Source organism: Telopea speciosissima, chromosome 9 (genome assembly GCF_018873765.1).
Source record: "Telopea speciosissima isolate NSW1024214 ecotype Mountain lineage chromosome 9, Tspe_v1, whole genome shotgun sequence".
Taxonomy (NCBI): domain Eukaryota; kingdom Viridiplantae; phylum Streptophyta; class Magnoliopsida; order Proteales; family Proteaceae; genus Telopea; species Telopea speciosissima.
Window position 1 is genome coordinate 26,285,797 of NC_057924.1, and position 19,623 is coordinate 26,305,419.

The following is a 19,623-nucleotide window of genomic DNA, read 5'->3' on the forward strand; positions in this document are numbered from 1 at the left end:
ACCATGAGATCAATCATCAAGGTAGAGAGGCTCATGGAGATCCATGACCTCTTCCACAATTGGAACGGGCATCTCAATGTATGGCTTCAAGCGTTGGCCATTCACCTTAAAAGTAGCATCTGTACTTGGATTGACAACTTCAACAGTCCCATGAGGATAAACAGTTTGAACAGTATAAGGGCCATCCCATCTAGAGCGCAATTTACCTAGAAAGATGTGCAAACGAGAGTTGTACAATAATACTTTCTGACCTACCTCAAAAGATTTTCTCAAAATATGCCTGTCATGGAAAGCCTTGGTTTTTGCCTTATAAATCTGGACATTCTCATATGCCTCATTTCTCAGCGCTTCCAACTCAGATAGTTGGAGTTTCCTATGGGCACCCGCAGTAGGTAGATCAAAGTTAAATTTCTTAATTGCCCAAAAGGCTTTGTGCTCTAACTCAACAGGTAAGTGACACGTCTTTCCTTACACCAGACGATACGGAGATTGACCAAGGTCGATCTTAAAGGTGGTCCTATGGGCCCACAGGGCATCTACCAAACAATTAGACCAATCCTTATGTAGACGCTGAATTTTGTCCTCTGTTGTACCTACACCTTGCGGTTCGGGTTGATGGTTTTCTCAAGGATTTACTTTATTTGCCGATTTAAAACCTCAACCTGGCTACTGGTCTGGGAATGGTAGGGTATGACCAACTTGTGAATGACACCATACTTTCTCATGAGGGCCTCAAAGGGACAGTTGCAAAAATGCTTTCCCTGATCACTAATGATAGCACGGGGAGTACCAAAATAGGAGAAATGTTCTCCTTTAGAAATTTTATAACCATCTTGTGGTCATTGGTCCTGCAAGTAATTGCTTCAATCCATTTGGACACATAGTCCACAACAAGTAAAATATACAGGTTACCAAAAGAATTAGGGAAAGGCCCCATGAAATCTATACCCCATACATTAAACACCTCAACCACTAGAATTGGATTGAGGGACATCATATTCCTCCTAGAGAGATGCCCTAAACATTGGCATGATGAACACGCCTTGCAATAAGTAAAAACATCTTTAAAAAGACTAGGCCAATAAAATCCGCACTGTAAAACCTTGGTAGTTGTCTTATTGGGCCCAAAATGGCCTCCACAAGCCTGATTATGGCAAAAAGATAAGATATATTGTTGTTCATGATTAGGAACACACCTTTGGATGACTTGATCCAGACAGGTCTTAAAATGATAAGGATCGTCCAAAAAGAAATATTTAACTTAAGAAAAGAAATGATTCTTATTTTGGGTGGACCAATTTGCAAGTGTCACACCCGTAACTAGACAATTAACAATGTCAGTAAACCAAGGTTCACTAGACACTGCCATCAGATACTCATCAGAAAAGTTCTCGTTGATTGGAGAATCATCTGTCAAAGAATTTGGCAGCCGGGATAGATGGTCTGCAACCAAATTTTTACTACCTTTCGTATCCCTAATTTCAAGACACCATATTCCTACAACAAGAGAACCCACCTAATGAGGCGAGCCTTGGCATCTTTCTTCTGCATAAGATATTTGATAGCTGCAAGGTCAGTGTACACAATCACATGTGAGCCTATCAAGTAAGGCATGAACTTCTCTAATGCAAATACAACAGCTAAAAATTCTTTCTTAGTAGTGATATAATTAAGCTGTGCATCATCTAGAGTCCTACTTGCATAATAAATGACATGGGACAGTTTATTAATTCTCTGCCCAAGAATAGCCCCTATAACCAAATCAGAGGCATTACACATAAACTCGAATGACACTGTCTATTTTGGAGCCTGAATAATGGGTGCTGAGGTCAACTCTCTTTTTAATTGCTCAAAGCTCTTATGACACTTAGGGGAGAACTCAAAGGGGCGGTCCTTTGCCAACAAAGTAGTTATAGGTCTAGCTATCTGGCTAAAGTCCTTGATGAATCTTTTATAGAAGCTAGCATGACCCAGAAAAGATCTAATATCCTTTATACTCTTGGGTGGTGGTAAATTGACAATAAGGTCCACCTTAGATCTATCAACCTTAATCCCCTCTTTAGAAATAATGTGACCAAGAACTATGCCTTGCTTCACCATGAAGTGGCACTTCTCCCAGTTCAAGACCAAGTTCTTTTCTATGCATCTCTTGAGAACCAAGGAAAGATGGAGCATGCAATTAGAAAAGTAGAGCCGTGAATAAAAAAATCATCCATAAACACCTCTAGGAAGTGCTCTACTATATCAAAAAAGATACTCATCATGCACCTTTGGAAAGTAGCAGGGGCATTGCAAAGGCCAAAAGGCATACATTGGTAAGCAAAAGTTTCATAAGGGCATGTAAATGTGGTCTTGTGTTGGTCCTCTAGAGCAATAAGGATTTGGTTATAGCCTGCATATCCATCAAAAAAATAATAATATTCATGGCCAACTAGTCTTTCTAACATTTGATCAATGAAAGACAAGGGGAAGTGGTCCTTCCAAGTTGCCGCATTCAGCTTCCTATAGTCAATGCATACTCTCCATCCCGTTTGGATGCGGGTTGGAATCAGTTCATTATTTGCATTCTCAACTACAGTAACTTCTCCTTTCTTAGGCACAACCTGCACAGGACTCACCCATTGGCTATCAGAAATAGGATAAATTATGCCATGATCCAAGCACTTAAGGATCTTTTTGTTAATTTCCTCTTTCATCACAGGATTAGCCCTTCTTTGGGGTTCCTTAGAAGGCTTGGAACTCTCCAGCAGATGAACAATGGAGGGACTAATACCTTTGATGTCTAACATGGTCCAACCTATGGCTTTCTTATGTTCTTTTAGAAGCTTGATCAACTCTTCTTCTTGAATAGAAGTCAAATCAGAAGCAATGATTACAGGGAGATTGTGATCATATCCTAGGAAGGCATACTTGAGATTAGAGGGCAACGCTTTCAACTCTAATGTGGGGGGCTCAATAATGGAGGGTTTAGAAATGGAGGTGGATAGGGGTCCAAGGGGCTGCAATGGTAGTTGGATGCTCCAGACCTCAGATAAGGTGGTATCATCAACACCTTCTAATTCCTGCATATATTTTTGAAATCCCGAATCAAAATCAATCTCAAAGAAAGTCTCAACATCATCGGGGAATCCCTGAAGCATATGTACCTCTTCATCCATATCAGGCTGCTTGCCCAACCTAAACACATTAAAGTCCATAGAAGTATTGCCAAAAGATAATTTCATGAGACCATTCCTGCAATGAATTAAAGCATTACTGGTAGAAAGGAAGGGTCTACCCAAGATAATAGGGATTTGGTCCTTAAAGTTTGTAGTAGGTTGGGTATCTAAGACAATGAAATCCATAAGGAATACAAATTCCGCAACCTTTAGCAGGACATCCTCAACCATCCCCTTAGAAACTTTTACCGACTTGTCTGTAAGTTGAAGAGTGATTCTAGTGGGTTTCAACTCTCCCAATCCCAATTGTTGGTAGACATGAAAGGGCAATAGGTTCACACTTGCACCAAGGTCTAATAGGGCATGATCAATAGTGGTGTTCCCTATAGTGCAAGATATGGTGGGGCTACCTGGGTCCTGATGGGAGAACTAATGTGAGCAGCCAAGAATGCCTTTTTGGGCATATTGGTGGTCCACTTTTGGGTATATACGTCTTTGAGGACTTTAGCATAAGCAGGGACTTGGGCTATAGCATCCAGCAAAGGAATGTTCACCTGAACCTGTTTAAAAACATCAAGTATTTTCTCCACAGAAGGAGACTTCTTGCTAACCAACCTATTTGGGAATAGGGCAGGTGGGGTATACACTCTTTCCGGGGTGGTCCTTTTTACTTTCTCAACAGAATCATCATTGGTTTCCTCAACCAAATCATCTTGAATTTCTTCAGGTTCATCAGAGGAACCTGGAATAGAAGGCACTCCAACGGCCTCACCAGTAGGGGGAGAGTCAACAAGAGTGTGAGATGGTAAAGACTGATGGGTACTAACCTGTTGATACTCACGACCACTCTGTAAAGCATATACTACATTGATTTGGCTGGAGGGCCCTTGATGCTATTGACCTTGTGCAACATTGAGCTGAGGAGCTTGGGTGCCTTGCTGAATTAGAGTCTGATGTCTAGGATTTGGCTCAGGTTAGCTAGGCAATTTTCCTTTTTCCCTCTCATGCATGATTGTAACAAACTGTGTGAGTTGCTTCTCCATATTATTATGGCTTGTCATGAGAAGGGCCATGCTTTTCTCCAGCTCACTAATTCTTGCTGCTTCTCTTGTATTAGTAAACCTTGGGGGTTGCTGATAAGCTGCAAGGAGAGGTGGCCTAGCAGAATTCATTGGAGGTCCTAAATGAGGATGAGGGGGAAGGGGCTGAGGAGACATACCTGGGTTTTGTGGTGCATAATTGGGCCTTTGGAGACCAAGCTGGCCTTGATGAAGAAAGTTGGATGGGCCTGCTTGGTTCCCTTAGTTCCAAGAGAAATTAAGGTGATTTCTCCATCCTAGATTGTAAGTGTTGCTATATGGATTATTTTGGTAGAGAGCACTTACATTCTCAGTGTTGGAATTACCCACAAAAGTGTTGGGATATTCCTCCAAAAGATGTCCAGGTGTATGGCACCAACTGCATATGGAGACATGGTTGATTTGGTTAACCGGTATAGGCTCTGTAGGAACTATGGATTCCAACCTTTTGATGAGGCTATCTAGCTTGGCTTCGTTGGCGGATACACCCTCAATGAGATAACCCTTAGTGGTCCTTTCAGCTTCTTGGGTGGATTCCCACTCTCTAGTCTTATCAGCCAAGTTGGTCAAAAATGTCCAAGCTTCATTCTCATCAATAAAAGAGGTAAAGCCGGTAGGACACATAGACTCTAAAAGTTGTTTGGTCTGAAAGTCAATGCTTTCAAGGATCAAAACAATAGTTCCAAAGCTGTAAGGTTGCCATATAGGTTGACAGCAAGGGAACCCGTATAGTCTTCAATAGGCACTTACGTGCGACTCCAAGTGGATTCTGATGTAGAGTGGAGGACTACTATACGTTTTTGTTTCCAAACAAAAACACTCACTATGTTGCTTTCCTGTTATCAAAGTTGGTCACCTCCAAAGATAAGTCACATGCCAATCCAAACCACCCAAACGAATCAAGGGGTAGCATCATAGGTAACTAAACCCTATGAGGGACACCAAGATTGGATGGATTTGGGCATATGAAAATTTTTAGATTGAGCGCACATTCTTTAAAACAGAAGAGAAACAAGATGAGATTTTCTCTCTTTTTTTTTTTTTTTTTGAAAAGTAAAAGAAAAAGAAAAAGCACTTCGATTTACTTAAAAATAAGAAAAATAAAGTGGACAATTATCTCCCTGCCAATGGCGCCAAAAACTTGTTTGAGTTTAAATAATTTTGCAAGCGTACAGGTCAATCGTAGCTATGGGTCAAATACAATGAGATGTATGCCACTCTATTTTACTCACTTAAAAACAACGCAAAGTGAACCAAATTAATTAAAGTGTTGGATTAAACTAACGAATCCTAACTCACAAGCATCTACGTCCTAACACACATCCATCTAACCTACTATGCATCTAGTGCGGATTGGCGAAATTGGAGGAATTAAAATTACCACAACCACACAATCAAAAGCTAGAAATAAAAGAAATAAAACTAACAAATTGTTGCTTGAACCGGATTGAAGTTGATTGGCTTTCTCTACCATACTTGAAAGCTTTTACCAAATCTGAAGAATCAAACAAAAATAATTAAATTAAGAGCTTAACATAATGCATGATAATGAATAAAAAATAAAATCCCAAAAGCATGGAAGAATTAGAGAGGTAGAGAATGAGAATAAAATAAAAAGAGTAGAAAAATAAAATCCTACTAGAATGGAGGAATTAGAGGGGATGAGATTAAGAATAAAATAAAAAGGATGGAAGAAATAGGAGACTAAGAATAAGAGAAAGAAAAAAATAAGAACTTTGAACCAATACTCCCTTCTACCAAACTTGTAATTGCATGAATTGATTAGGCATTGGATGGATGTAGTTGATGAAGCTTGAAAAACTTGAATGAATTTTACATGTCTTCCTCTTCCAAATCTCTAAGTCTTCTCACAAAAATTAAAAACCTAGACTAGAAAGCTTAAACTAGAACTAGAGATTAAGAGATTACAACCATATTGAAGACAATAATTGAATTAAAACTTGCATAAAATTATTACAATCATGTAAATCAAACTCATAAAATCAAACTAGAAGCTAAAAGCCAAAAATTAGAGGAAGAAGAAGAAGAAATTTCATTAAGCATTGAACACTTTACAACCCCCAAACCCTTGGGTATTTATAGGGGAAGGAGAAAAGAAGAGAGAAGAGGGGGGAAGCTCCACGGTTTTGGGAGGTTCCCTCCCTCTAAAAAATATGGAGGGTGGAGAGAATCCTCCCAAAATTGATTCTCTCATTTCTCTTTCCTTTACAAATTTGGTTAAATCCCAAGGAAAATAAAAAAAATAGAAAGTAAGAGATGTACAAAGCTTAGTCCAATAGATCTGCTATTTTCTAAAAAGTAGACTTTCCAATTTAATTCCTGTTCTTCCTTTTCTTTGCAGGTGTCTTCTCCAAGTAATGTGATCAAGGCATCTCCAATCTTTGACTTTTCAACCTTCCAATGATGGGAGAATATTTTCCACAAGATATCTATCCATAGTCAAATTCCTATAATACCCATGGAGATTTGGAGGAGACAGAGAGAGTGATGACTAGGATTCCATTCAAGGATTAAGTAAATCCCCATACTGTCCTTTAAAAATGATGGAGACTTGGTGCACCCTAAAAATCGTGGAGAGTGTGCTCAAAAAAATCATGGAAAGTGAGGGTGAGAAAAAAAAATAAGATAGGAGATAAGAAATAAGAGAGAGAGAGAGAGAGAATGGAAAAATCTAATAGAGAAGGGGGATATTCGGTGGAGGGAAGTAGAATTACAAAAAAAGGAGAGATTTTAGGAAAGAGGGAAGAAAAAGAGGAGGAGATAAAATAGGAAAAGAGAAAAAAAACATAAAATAAAGATATGGGAGAAAGAGAGAGATAACGTGGGAGGGAGGAGAGATTTTAGGAAAGTAAATTTTTTTTTTAAAAGAATGAAACGTGGGGGTTGGTTTTGGTTTGGAGAGAGGAAATAAACAGGGAGAGAAGAATTCGGAAGGGGAGAGAGAAAAGAAAGAGAGAAAATAAGGAGAGATAAAATAGAGAAGAATCTCCTCCCTCTTGAAGCCAAAAATTGTTGGACTATGTAAGTGGGTCCCATTTGTGTAGAAAAATAATATTTAATGAAGCCACATCAACACACACCTCCACCAATAGCAAATCTCCAAAATAATATCCAATCATAATTCGGGAAGAGGGATCTTCTTAAAAGTAAAGCTTCACGAGAGAGGAGCCCACTTGGTCATGCTTGGCAACTTGTATCATGCTAGTTCAGCTTTAATTGGCTCACTTTAATCACTGGAGAAGTCAATCCACCTTGGTTCTGGGCTCGGGCTTGCAATTCAGTTCCTTTCTGGCCCATTATTCTTTTCTAGCCCATAAAGAATAATCGGTTGCATGATGGCCTAAACAAATGCGTACTTGAATTATGTCATGTCCATCTTGCTCAAAATTCAGTCCTCTTTACAGCCATGCAAAAACATTGGGCAGCTTTACGTGTAAATTTGGAGATTCAACTCTCGATAGTATAAAATGACCAAAAAGACCTAAAACCTGAAAAACACAGAAAAATACCCGAGTAGCTCCATAAAATGTGAGTAAAATGCATGCTTATGACCCTAAGATTTCACACATTAATGTGCTCATCAAGGATGAGTGTTGAAGAGGCTTGATTTCAAGTTGTTCTGGGGGTTGGAGCTCATTGTTAGGAACTTGGAACCCTTACCTCGTGGATAAAATAAGAAAAATGCAAAAAAAAAATTGGCTATGAACTGTTTTTAAGCGAGTTTTGAACCTTGCGGACGATGGACTTGAGTCGTAGGATCGTTCGTAGGTAATTTCCTACACATTTGAAGTTTCTACCTGGATCCTCCGCTGGCTTGTGGACAATGGCAGATCATCCTCCATTGGATTGTCCGCAAAGACCAAAACTGGCCATTTTTGGACACTTTTGCCCCTAGGCTTGTGTGCACCCTTCTTACTTGTTTAGGCCCACTTGGGCATGACCCTCACACTACCTTTGCATGCTCCAAATCATTAGATTGATTTAATGTTTAATGATTTTATCATGATCTAACATTTATGATCTTTCCTCTTAGGGATTTGATCATGGAGCATATGCGACACGGAGTTGGCCATAGAAAACCCTCATCCAATAGGGATGCGGTCGGGACCTCCGACTATGCTACCCTTAGCACTCTGGGGTACACCACAGCCCACGAGGTTAGCCAAATTGTAGGAGAGATTTTGAGGGATTTTCAAGTCCAACAAATGGACTACATGGAGAATATGAGGCTCACTTTTCAGCAGCAATAGAGAGAGTTTATGGACCTTATGATAGCTCAATATGAGGCTGATGAGAGCTAGGGCGGCCAATGTTCCTACAATACTACCCATTCCCACCACGAGCATGGCTCAGAGGTTTCAAAAATTGAGGCCCATGGAGTTCTCCGGACTGACTAAGGACCCACTACTTCCGGCCATGTGGATCTAGGAAATGGAGAAGGCTTTTTTAGTGCTTGATTGTACCAAAGAGTACAAGATTCGGTCTGCCGCCTACATGTTGAAGGGCGAGGCCGATGTTTTGTGGGGAACCACTCAGCCCAACCTTGTTGATACCCACCCCAGCCTCATGTGGGAACAATTCAATGAGGTATTCTTTGAGAACTACTTCTCGGAGAGCTATAGAGAGAGGAAAGCAACGAAGTTTATGGACTTCATTCAAGGATCCAAATCTGTCCTTGAATATCAACAAAAATTTGAAGAGCTATTTTATTTTGCACCCAACTATTTGAAGACGGATGTGGAGAAAGCAAAGCGGTTTGAGAAAGGGTTAAGGCCGGGCATCAACTCCATATTGGTGTTGCATGGGCCTCAAACTTATGTAAGAATGGTACAGTTGTGAGGATCCGTTCCCGTCGTGTTCTGCCACGACGTGGGGGGTTTGGTTATTAAGATCCTCGGTTGGATAGAGAAGGAATGCGTCTTCTCAATGTTTAGTCTTTTAGCGAGGGGATGGGGGTTATGTAATCATAAGAGATGGATTCGCCACCTAGGATTAGGGCCTAGGACCCAATTGGTGTAGCATTCCGTTTGGTCTAGTCAAAGATTCGGAGTAAGTGGTCAAGTTAAGAGAGTGGGAAGGTGTTAGGCACCCATCTCGCCCGGGTAAACTGGTCTTTCTACTAGATGCTTGTTTTTTAATATTCTCCCTTTTATGAATGTCCTATACCTACATGCTTGGCTAAATAATGATGCACACACTGTTTAAATAAATTAAACTATGTTATGCTAACTACTATGTACACTACATGGGGATGCTTGAGAATCTACATCGTGCCAAAGTTAAAGATTAATGATAAAAATGTATACCTGTAAGCTAAACCAATGCAATTATGAGAAATGCAAGACAGATGGCGTCCCCCAGCTCAGGTGGAGGCAAATGACTGGCTTTGTCCTCGATCGGATAGAGTAACGGCTTGTAAGTGTTGAATCTTAGGATCTTAAACTAAATAACGGCGTTGCAAGGTTTTGGGAACTGAATACTTGAATCTCGGACAGAATGGCTATGCCATGGAAGATTTCTAGGAGTCGGACGAAAAAAGGGTTAAAGAAGCTGGATTCGGATAATTCGGACTTAGGACAAGGGGACAAGGCTCGAAAGCTCAAAAACGGGTCGGGAAAGGGCCCTGAAACAAGGAAACTAGGAAAAAAATTGGAAAACTAGAGAATTGGGGGTTCCCCCTCTCCCAAAAACTTGGAATGGTGAATTGAGTGGGGGACCCCCTTTTTATATAAAAAAATGGGGCTCTGCGACACCGCTGCCGGGCTCCTAGACGCCTATGGCGTCGCCTGGCGGGGCCGTGCCTAGCCATGGCACTACGCTGCCGGGCTACGGATGGCCGCGGTGCTGCACAGCGGCACTACCTAGCAGGGTTGTGCCTTGCCGCGGTGTTGTGTGATGGGGCTACGCTTGTCTGCGGTGTTGCATGGCGGGGCCGTGCTCGTTTGCGGTTCTATCATGCATGCGGTACACGCTCCAAGAGTGTTTTGGGCTTTTTGGCACTTCTATGGAGTTGGAGGATGGGTTCCATGGGACATTGTCAGTAATTTACATCCGATTGTCGTCATTGCTAGGGGGTGAAAAAATTTAGCATCTACAATTTACCCCTCTTTCGCCGAGGCCTGTGCCAATAGCCGAAGGGCGAAGATAAAAGATCACTTGATTTTGACACCAAGAGCATGTACTGCCGCCACTTTGCTGAAAGGTAGCGGAGTTGAACGATAAAATCATGTCTCAGTAAGCATTTTACAAACCGATAAAACTCGGATTTGGTAAAAACCCTACCAATTTAGGCACCTTACGATTAATCCGTTAATGGGTCAATGCTCGACCGCTGACCATAGTGGTTGTATGACAATGGGTGATCAGATGACAATGGGCGATCATACAAAGATCGGATGGCCACAAGCAATCATACAAAGATCAGATGGCAAAGGGCGATCCTATAAATATTGGATGACAATGGGCAATCATACAAAGATCGGATGGCAACAGGCAATCATACAAAGATCGGATGGCAACGGGTGATCATATAAAGATCGGATGGAAATGGGTGATCCTATAAAGATTGGATGGCAACGGGTGATCCTATAAAGATCGAATGACAACGGGTGATCATACAAATATCGGATGGCAACGGGTTTGGAATGTGAGGGTGAGGGGGCACTGTCCAAATGGATAAACGATGAGACGGCATCGTGACCAAATTTTTGAAAGATGTAACGTTGAGATGGCATCATGAACAAACTTTAAAAAGGTAACGATGAGATGGCATTGTGACCGATTTTTTTTTACAAAAATGAGCGATTAGACGACATCGTGACCGACTTTTTGAAAGATGTAACGATGAGACGGCATTCGATTGAATTTTGAAAAGGTAATAATGAGACGACATCATGACTGAATTTTTGAAAATGAGCGATGAGATGGCATCGTGACCAAATTTTTGAAAGAAAATAGATGTAACGATGAGATGACATTGTGACCGATCTTTGAAAAGATAATGATGAGACGACATCGTGACCCAATTTGTTTTTTTAAAATAAGCGATGAGATTGCAGCATAACCAACTTTTTTGAGAAGGTAATGATGAGACGGTCTCGTGACCGAATTTTTGAAAGTGAGTGATGAGATGACATTGCGATCAATTTTTTGAAAAGGTAACGATGAGATGGCATCGTGACCGAAAAATTGTTTTTATTTATTTATTTGTTTTTTTTTGCTGTGCGAGGCCATGGGCTGCCAGTGTCCCTTTTGCTATAAATAGGTGGGACCTCCCTCATTTTTCACCTCTCTCTTTTTTCTTTTGGGTTTCTTCTTGGAGCTCTGCCCTCTCTCCTCTTTCTCTCTCTTACTCTTGTCTCTCTCTCTCTCTCTTATCTTTCTCTTATTTTCTTTTCTCTCTTTGCCATGTCTACGAAGAAGCGAGCTCGGCCCGTGGAGCCTGCTCTTATCTTTCTCTCTTGTTTTCATTTCTCTCTTTGCCATGTCTACGAAGAAGCGAGCTCGGCCCGTGGAGCTTGCCTTGGGGACAGTGGACGATATGCAAGCGGAGTGGTACACAGATACCACAGTGAAGGACACGGCTTGCCATAAGTGTTGCACTATTTGGGGTCAGGGCCTCAAGAATGTAAGTGACTTCTGATTCTTTTCCTTGCATAGTGTGTATTTTGCTTAGTGTTTGACCCCTATTGTTCATTTTGTAGGATCTTTATTGCCCCTACTACAAGAAGTACTGCCGTACGGACGATGTGCAAAAATGGTACTAGCAGGTCCATCTCGCGGTGAGGGAGAGGGTAGATCGGACAGGGCTTGGCCGTACAGCCTAGGTAGTTGCTCCAAAGCTCGATACTTCGATTGTTTGAGCTCTCGCGGACCGTTGGTGGCCGGTTACGCATGCTTTTCATCTAGCGGTGGGGGAGGTGACCATTACTCCCCTAGATTTTTATATGATTACTGGGCTTCCCTTCTCTAGGAGGCCTATTTCCTTAACTCCAACGGCTGTGTTTATGTGCTTTGGGTATGTTTAAGCTCTCTTGCTCTTTCGCTTTTCTTTTCTTCCTTCCCTCTTTTTGTTTCTTTTTTGATGTCATTTTCTCATGCTATCTTTCCTTGATAGGTGTGGTGCTATGAGGTATTGAGGATTCATGTCCCTTCTCTGCTTGACCAGGCGGTTCCTTATATCCCAAGAGCAACACGTTGGGGATAGGGAAGTACACTACTATTGATGATCACCAAATGCGCCTGCAGCTCAATGACTTGACAATCAATCAGGTAATGTCAAACCTTTTTGGGTGTTACTGTCCCAGTAAGATAATTGATCTTTCTTGGCACTGCCTACAGGTTCAATAGTGGCCCTATGATGAGGGGGAGATCATTGATGAGGGCGACAGGGACGAGTATACATACGATCTTGTGCTTACTTAGATGCGGATAGCTTTCTACAATCCATCTGGGGTTGAGCTTTATTTGGGAGAGAGGGTTACATTTTAGTGGTCTACCATTCAGCTGGTGCCCAAGCCTCCTCCTCCTTTTATGCATACTGCCTCTCTGTCGCTTGACATTGCTGAGTTGAGAGTTGGGGTTCCTCCCATGGGGCTGACTATGCCTGATCAGAACTACCAGGAATTCCTTTACCTGGAGATAGTCTGTGTCCCTCTGACTCGGGAGGGCCCTGTGATATTCTTTTCTATCATTTCTTTCACTTCTTTCCTTTCTCTTTCTTTTGTAGTACCTGGGTCGCCACCTAATCCCAGGGGTGTACTTAATGATCCTTCCTTTTGGTTGTTGCGCTAGTTCTCGTCTGCCTCAGGTTAGGGGTCCTGGTTTGCATGTTGCCAATATGAGTGACCATATCCCAGGGTACTGAGGATGGACTATGCCTTCTCTGACAGATGCTAGTATTCATACTACTCTTCCTGCTTCTAATGTCTTTGACCACGACTTAGGTCTCCCACTTACCTTTGATGGGGTTGTCACTTTTCCTTCACCTTTATTGCATTCTTTAGCCTTGATACTGATTATGACTTGTGTCACAATAGGTTGATGTTGAGCGCTACGCTAACATACGTCGGATGCAGGCAAGCATTGATGTGATGCTTTCTAAGCGGACAGGTTACATTCGACAGATGGTGGGTACTTTCTCCTTATTATTATTATTTTTTCTTTGAGAACTTACTCTCTTGAAATGAACTCATACCCTCCCTCGCTAGAGTGCCCAACTTGGTGATATGAGAGAGTCTCGGGACCTTTTTGAGAGTCGTAGCTGGATCCATGCGGAGGAGATTGGACATCTTCGGAGACAGATGGTGTCCGCGAGACTTGTCCTTGCTCCGTTCATGTCGCATGATGGTGATGACAGAGGTGATGAAGATGATGATGATGATGACGATGATGAGCAGGATGCAGAGGATGTTGTTTTATCCTCTGGTGATAAGGATTAGACTTTTCCCCTTTTATTAAGCAAACTTTATTTTATCTATTGTTATTATTTCTTGTTCTGTTTTATGGTTTTATGGTTAAAAACAAGGATTACCAGGTGATGTTTAAACATTTAAATCAATCACTCTTTCCTTTGCAATGCACAATTCCAGACATTTTCATTATATTCCTGATCATTACATGGATGGCAAAGCAACAAGAAAAAAAAAAAACAAAAAGATGGGATTGATACATAGTCTAATAATATCATCCCGTAATTACATACTTCATCCATAGTTTATCCAGTAGGCTTAAGACTTTCGGTGTTAACTCTTCTAGTGGCTGAATCTTTGCTCCTGATATTTCCGAAAGTGATCAATATTGTGCAGGCACGAGATAGGGCAAATAGAAGGTAGTATGGGTCAGACCCATTAACCTCATAGAATTGTAACCTCAAGTCTTGAGGATTGGGGCCTCTGTACCCTAACAATTGCAATCCCATTAAATCTTCTCGACCGTTCTTTCTCACAAATACTTCGTCTAGTCCTTGATTATGTGGAATTCTTTTGTCTCTTTTCGGATTTTGAAGTGTTTTGGTTACAGTTTGGCACTAGCTATGGGTTTGACCAATCATAACCTCTCCATTGACCATATTTACAAAATTGTGGGTGACCCCATACAATAATCTGTTCCATATTTTTGGGAAACACTCATTCCATCTAGGCCTTTGAAAGTCTCCGCTAATATAGTAGGGACAATGTCACAACCTTCTAGGAGTTGCCAAACAAGGTCTGCAATCACAAGGGAGACGTCTTTCTTTAGAGCATGCACATATACCTTCCAATCCTATAAAAGAGGTGCCTTCCTCCTGTTCTTCTATTGAGCTCTTTCGACACCTTCTTGTCTTGAGAAATCCTTTACTACTTTTAGGATATCTACTTTGCCATAATTCATGATTCCTTTGACTTCCCTTTTGGTCCATCTGAAAAAGTCTTGTATAGCTTCTTCATAGTTGTCACGCAAGGGCGGGCAGAAGAGTCTCCTTGGTGGTGGTGAGAGCATGCAGGCTCAGAATTCTTCAATTGTGGGTGTCCTCTTTACCTCTCCAAATCTGAAAACATGTAGCTCTAGATCCCAACATTGGTGCGCTTGTCAAAGCATGTCGTGATGAATCTCTGTTCACATGATCCTTCCTAGGACCAGTAGTTGGACATCTTCCAAAATGGTTGGAACATCAGATTCATGTTAATGGTCCACTTGTGTAGGATCTCATCAAGGGTTGCTTTCTTTGGGGGATGCATGTTGCTTGTACTTAACCAAAGAACTTTTTAGTAAATTGAAAAAGGTCTCTTTTCTCTCTCTCTCTTTTTTTTTTATTAAGACTTAAGGAATCAACTCCTATTAGTAACACATGGAAGGATGCTGAATGGCAGATTTTTTTTTTCTTTTTCTGAATGACAGAGGTGCTGGATGGCAGAATTAGAGACATGCCCCTAGTAGAGATTGGTTATTGAGACCACACTTGCGCATGCCAAGTTGTCTACGTATCCTTTGAAAAGGAATCAGATCAAATGTAGTTCATGTAGGCCAGATGCCTACACATATTATTTTTTAAGTTGTTTCATATTGACAAGGCTCTTTAGATGTTCCCCATCCAAATTTTTGTGAGACAAACTGCTTGCCTGGCTAGGGTTTCCTTCACTCGGTAAGATCCGCTCCAATTAGGCCTGAACTTGTCCCTTGGGTCGTGGATAGGCGCCCTTTGCTCTCGAAGAACCAAATCTCCTTCTTCAATGTTGCGAGGGCGAACTCCTTTGTTGAATGCCCTTACCATTTTGAGTTGGTATTTCTTGAGATGGTCCATAGCTTTCATTCTCTTTTCATCTAACAGGTTGAGTTCATCATGCCTCGCCTGCATCCACTCTCCTGTAGGTAATTTGCTTTCCATTAATACTCTGAGAGATGACACTTGGATTTCCATAGGGACCACTGCCTCCATTCCGTAGACTAAGGAAAAAGGGGTTGTCCTAGTAGAAGTTTGAATTGACCTCCGATAGGCCCATAATGCATATGGGAGCTTATCTGCGCAATCCTTGTGAGTATCAGCCATTTTTTGCAATATGACTTTGACATTCTTGTTGGCTGCTTCCACTGCTCCATTAATCTATGGTCTGTAAGTTGTGGACCGATTACTTTGAATACCAAACTTGGTGCAAACTTTGTCCACCTTTCCCTAGAAATGTGCTCCTTGATCGGATATGAGGGTATGTGATACTCTATATCTACATATGATGTTCTCTTTGACAAACTTTGCTACCTTTCCAGCTGTCAAGATGGCATAAAACTGTGCCTCCACCCATTTGGTGAATTCATTCCCATTGGATGCCTTTGGTGTCACTTTCCCTATTATGTCAATGCCCCACATTGAAAACAACCTGGGAGCATTCAATGAATGGAGTTCCGTTGGAGGAACTTGGGTGATATTGGCGAATATCTGACATGTATGGCGAACGATGCACAATCGGCTTCCATGGTTATCCAATAATATCCCATCCCGAGGATTTTCTTGGCGAGTATCTTGGCATTCATGTGTGGTCCACAGATCCCCTGGTGGATCTCTTCCATAATCACTTGGGCTTGTTCTTCATCTACACACAACAATTGTATGCCATCATAAGACCTTTTGTACAATAGGTCACCTTGGAGCATAAATTGTGTGCCACTCTTCCGCAACCGCTTCTGTTCACCCATTGTGGAATTCAGAGGATAATTCCTGTCTCTGATAAAATCAATGATAGGTGTAAACCATGTCCTTTCATTGGTAGTCAAAGCATTTAACGATTCTTTATACGTTGTTTTGCATCTTCTATCTGCCAAAAATGGGAGGATTTGAGCATCTGGACTGCATTCGACCATTGAAGCCAAAGTGGCTAAGCCATCAGTGAACCTATTGTTGACCCTTGGTAGGTACTCGAAGGTGATTTCTTCAAAGCTCTTGATTAAGCTCTTCATATGCTCTTGGTAAGCTCAATGAATCCCCATAAACCTTTAACTTCTTGATTTCCAATGCCATGGCTACTTCGAGGCCAATTATGTAGGCTTTGTATTTTGCAATGTTATTAGTGCATGGGAATTCTAGCCAGAATGTAGATGGTAAATAGAGATCATCTGGGTTTATTAACAATATCCCTACCCCATATCCTCTCTGATTTGCTACATCGTTGAAGTACAATTGCCACCAGTCTTTACAGTCTTCTTCTTAAATCCTTATCTGGGAATGAGTCTTCTAGCGCTCATGAATCCACCCTGCCTGGATACACGGCTAGGTAGTCTGAGATTTCTCATCCTTTTATGGACTTCTAGTTGACATAGGTTATGTCAAATTCTGACAATAGTAACAACCACTGGGCAATTCTTCCTGTTAGTGCTGGCTTCTCGAAGAGGTACTTGATTGGATCCATCCTTGAAATGAGTCGGATTGGATGTGCGATCATGTAGTGCCCCAGTCTCCCGGTTGCCCAAACTAAAGCAATGCATGTTTTTTCCAATGGGGTGTATTGAGTTTCATACTCCAGCAGTTTCTTGCTTAAGTAGTAAACTGTATGTTCTTCTCCACTCTTCTGATCTTATTGCGCCATCATTGATCTCATTGATGTTTCCCAAACAGACAAATATAACAACAGAGGTTCACTCAATATTGGTGGAACAAGGTTGAGCAGATTCATCAGATATTCTTTTATCCTTACGAACGCCACTTGGAATTTATCATTTCATTCTTTTGGTTCTTCTTTCTTTAGGAGCTTAAAGATGGATTCACATACTATGGTTAAACGAGCTATGAACCGACTTATGTACTGGATTCGGCCTAAGAAGCCTCGAACGTCTTTCTCCATTCTTGGTGTTAGCATTTTAGTTATAGCCTTTATGTTATCGGGATCCACTTCTATCCCTCTTTCGCTAACTTGAAATCCTAGAAGTTTCCCTGCTGTTGCTCCGAACATACACTTCTGAGGATTCAACCTTAGCTTGTATTCTTTGATTCGCTTGAAGAACTTTCTTAATGCTGTAAAGTGCCCCTATCGGGTGACTGACTTGACAATCATGTCATCCACGTACACTTCCACCTCTTTGTGTATCATGTCATGGAGAATAGCTATTGCTGCTCTTTGATGTGTTGCCCCAATATTTTTCAAGCTAAAGGGCATTACCTTATAACAATAAGTTCCCCATAGTGTGGTAAATGCTGTCTTCTCTCTGTCCTTCGGGCACATACTGATCTGATTGTATCCGGAGAACCTATCCATGAATGACAATAAGGCATGTTTTGCTGTGTTGTCGACCAATATGTCAATGTGTGGCAAGGGAAAGTCATCTTTGGGGCTGACTTTATTGAGGTCCCAGAAATCCACACAAATTCTTACCGTCCCATCTTTCTTGGGTACAGGGACAATATTGGACAACCACTGAGGGTACTGTGTCACTTGTAGGAATCCCGCTTTCCACCTCTAGGACCTAAATAACTCAATTTTCTCCCATGAACTATTTGTGTCAAGGGATTGGTTCGATCCAAAACTTTAGATAAGGGGTGTAGGCCAAAACATGATTCATAAGTGGTTGTTAATGGCAGACTTGAAGCTATCACTCCTATAGAATGCAGCCAAGGTCGTCCCAATAGCATATTGAATGATGCTTGAATGTTTATCACTTGACAATCTGATTGACCGAGCCCAATTCAGATGATAGTGGTCAAAACTCCAAAAACTTTCCTTCTTGTATTGTCATACGCTTGGATCGTCTGAGTAGAAGGCTTGTCACAACCCAAACCATCCCCTGGGAGGATTAGGTAGGTGACCCGAATTGCACTGTAGCAATCCGCCAAATCCCACGGATCTAGAAGCAGTTAATCCATTCACAGACACACACATCCACCATAGTACATAATGTAAAACTCAGAGTGCGACGGAAAGCTACACTTACATTAGAACACTTAGAAAGAGTAGTAGTACAGGGGAAGAAAATATATATAGTACTATGTTTATTCATTCCCTCTCTCACTCCCAAAGCAACAACAATACCTACTTCTACCATATACAACTCTTAAACAAAGGAATATATACCGGGCAAGGTAACCCGAGCCCCAAAAAAAAGGAAAGCTATAAAATAAAATGGGGAAAAACTCCGGCAAAAACAAAAGGAGTCCCCAAAGACAAAAAGAGTCAGCAGCAACACCCTTCACGGGTCATCCTCAGTTGTCACAGAAAACACTCGCACCAAAGGTATGACCTCCATCCGGGTCCATACCAATACAATCATAACCACCATAGCTCGCCTCCGGGTGATAAGTCTCCCCACCATAGTAACATCTACCTGTAGGATCATTTAACAAAAAAACATATATAACAGAGTGTGAGCTCCATCGAGCCCGTGAATGAAATACATCACCACGCATGCACTTGCAATCACAACCATATGAGTCCTACATGAGATGCAGTTCATTTTATTTATAAGCCACCTAATATCACAACTAAGGGGGGTTAGTGCTACTACAATCCCCAATACATTTATCCCTGGTGCGGGCTTTTAACCCCTTCCCACAATACATCCATTGAGTTGTCGGAGAGGACTGATCAGCTCCCGCATCAATCACCAAGGTCAGCCCGACCAGCCCTCTGGGATTAACTTGTGAAGCATCCATCCTTTTTCTCATATCATATTTCTTTTCTGGCTTATAGCCCATAATCACCTTTCGGTGCAATAACATTTCTTTCTTTTCTTTTATTTTCTTTTTCTTTTTCATATGGTCACTCTCATAGGCATCCAACACCTTAACCCCTGTTGGCAAGGTTGCGTAGCACAGGTGATGAAACTCTAGCCCAATGCATCTAAATGGCATCATATGAGTCAGGTGGCGTCAATCGCATCCCATTCTATGGGCTACCATAGGCCTC

General features: G+C 41.5%; 1 protein-coding gene across 1 annotated transcript; it reads right to left on the reverse strand.

The window, feature by feature from the left end:
* Positions 1–16,120: 16,120 nt before the first annotated feature.
* On the reverse strand, positions 16,121–16,687 carry LOC122638790. The gene has a single exon (XM_043831638.1). The coding sequence runs from the start codon at positions 16,685–16,687 to the stop codon at positions 16,121–16,123; it is 567 nt and encodes a 188-aa protein (XP_043687573.1).
* Between the last annotated feature and the right edge of the window lie 2,936 nt (positions 16,688–19,623).

What these genes read in the sequence shown, in the direction of transcription:
- LOC122638790 (XM_043831638.1), bottom strand. Translation starts at nt 16,687, where the DNA reads ATGAAGAGCTTAATCAAGAGCTTTGAAGAAATCACCTTCGAGTACCTA.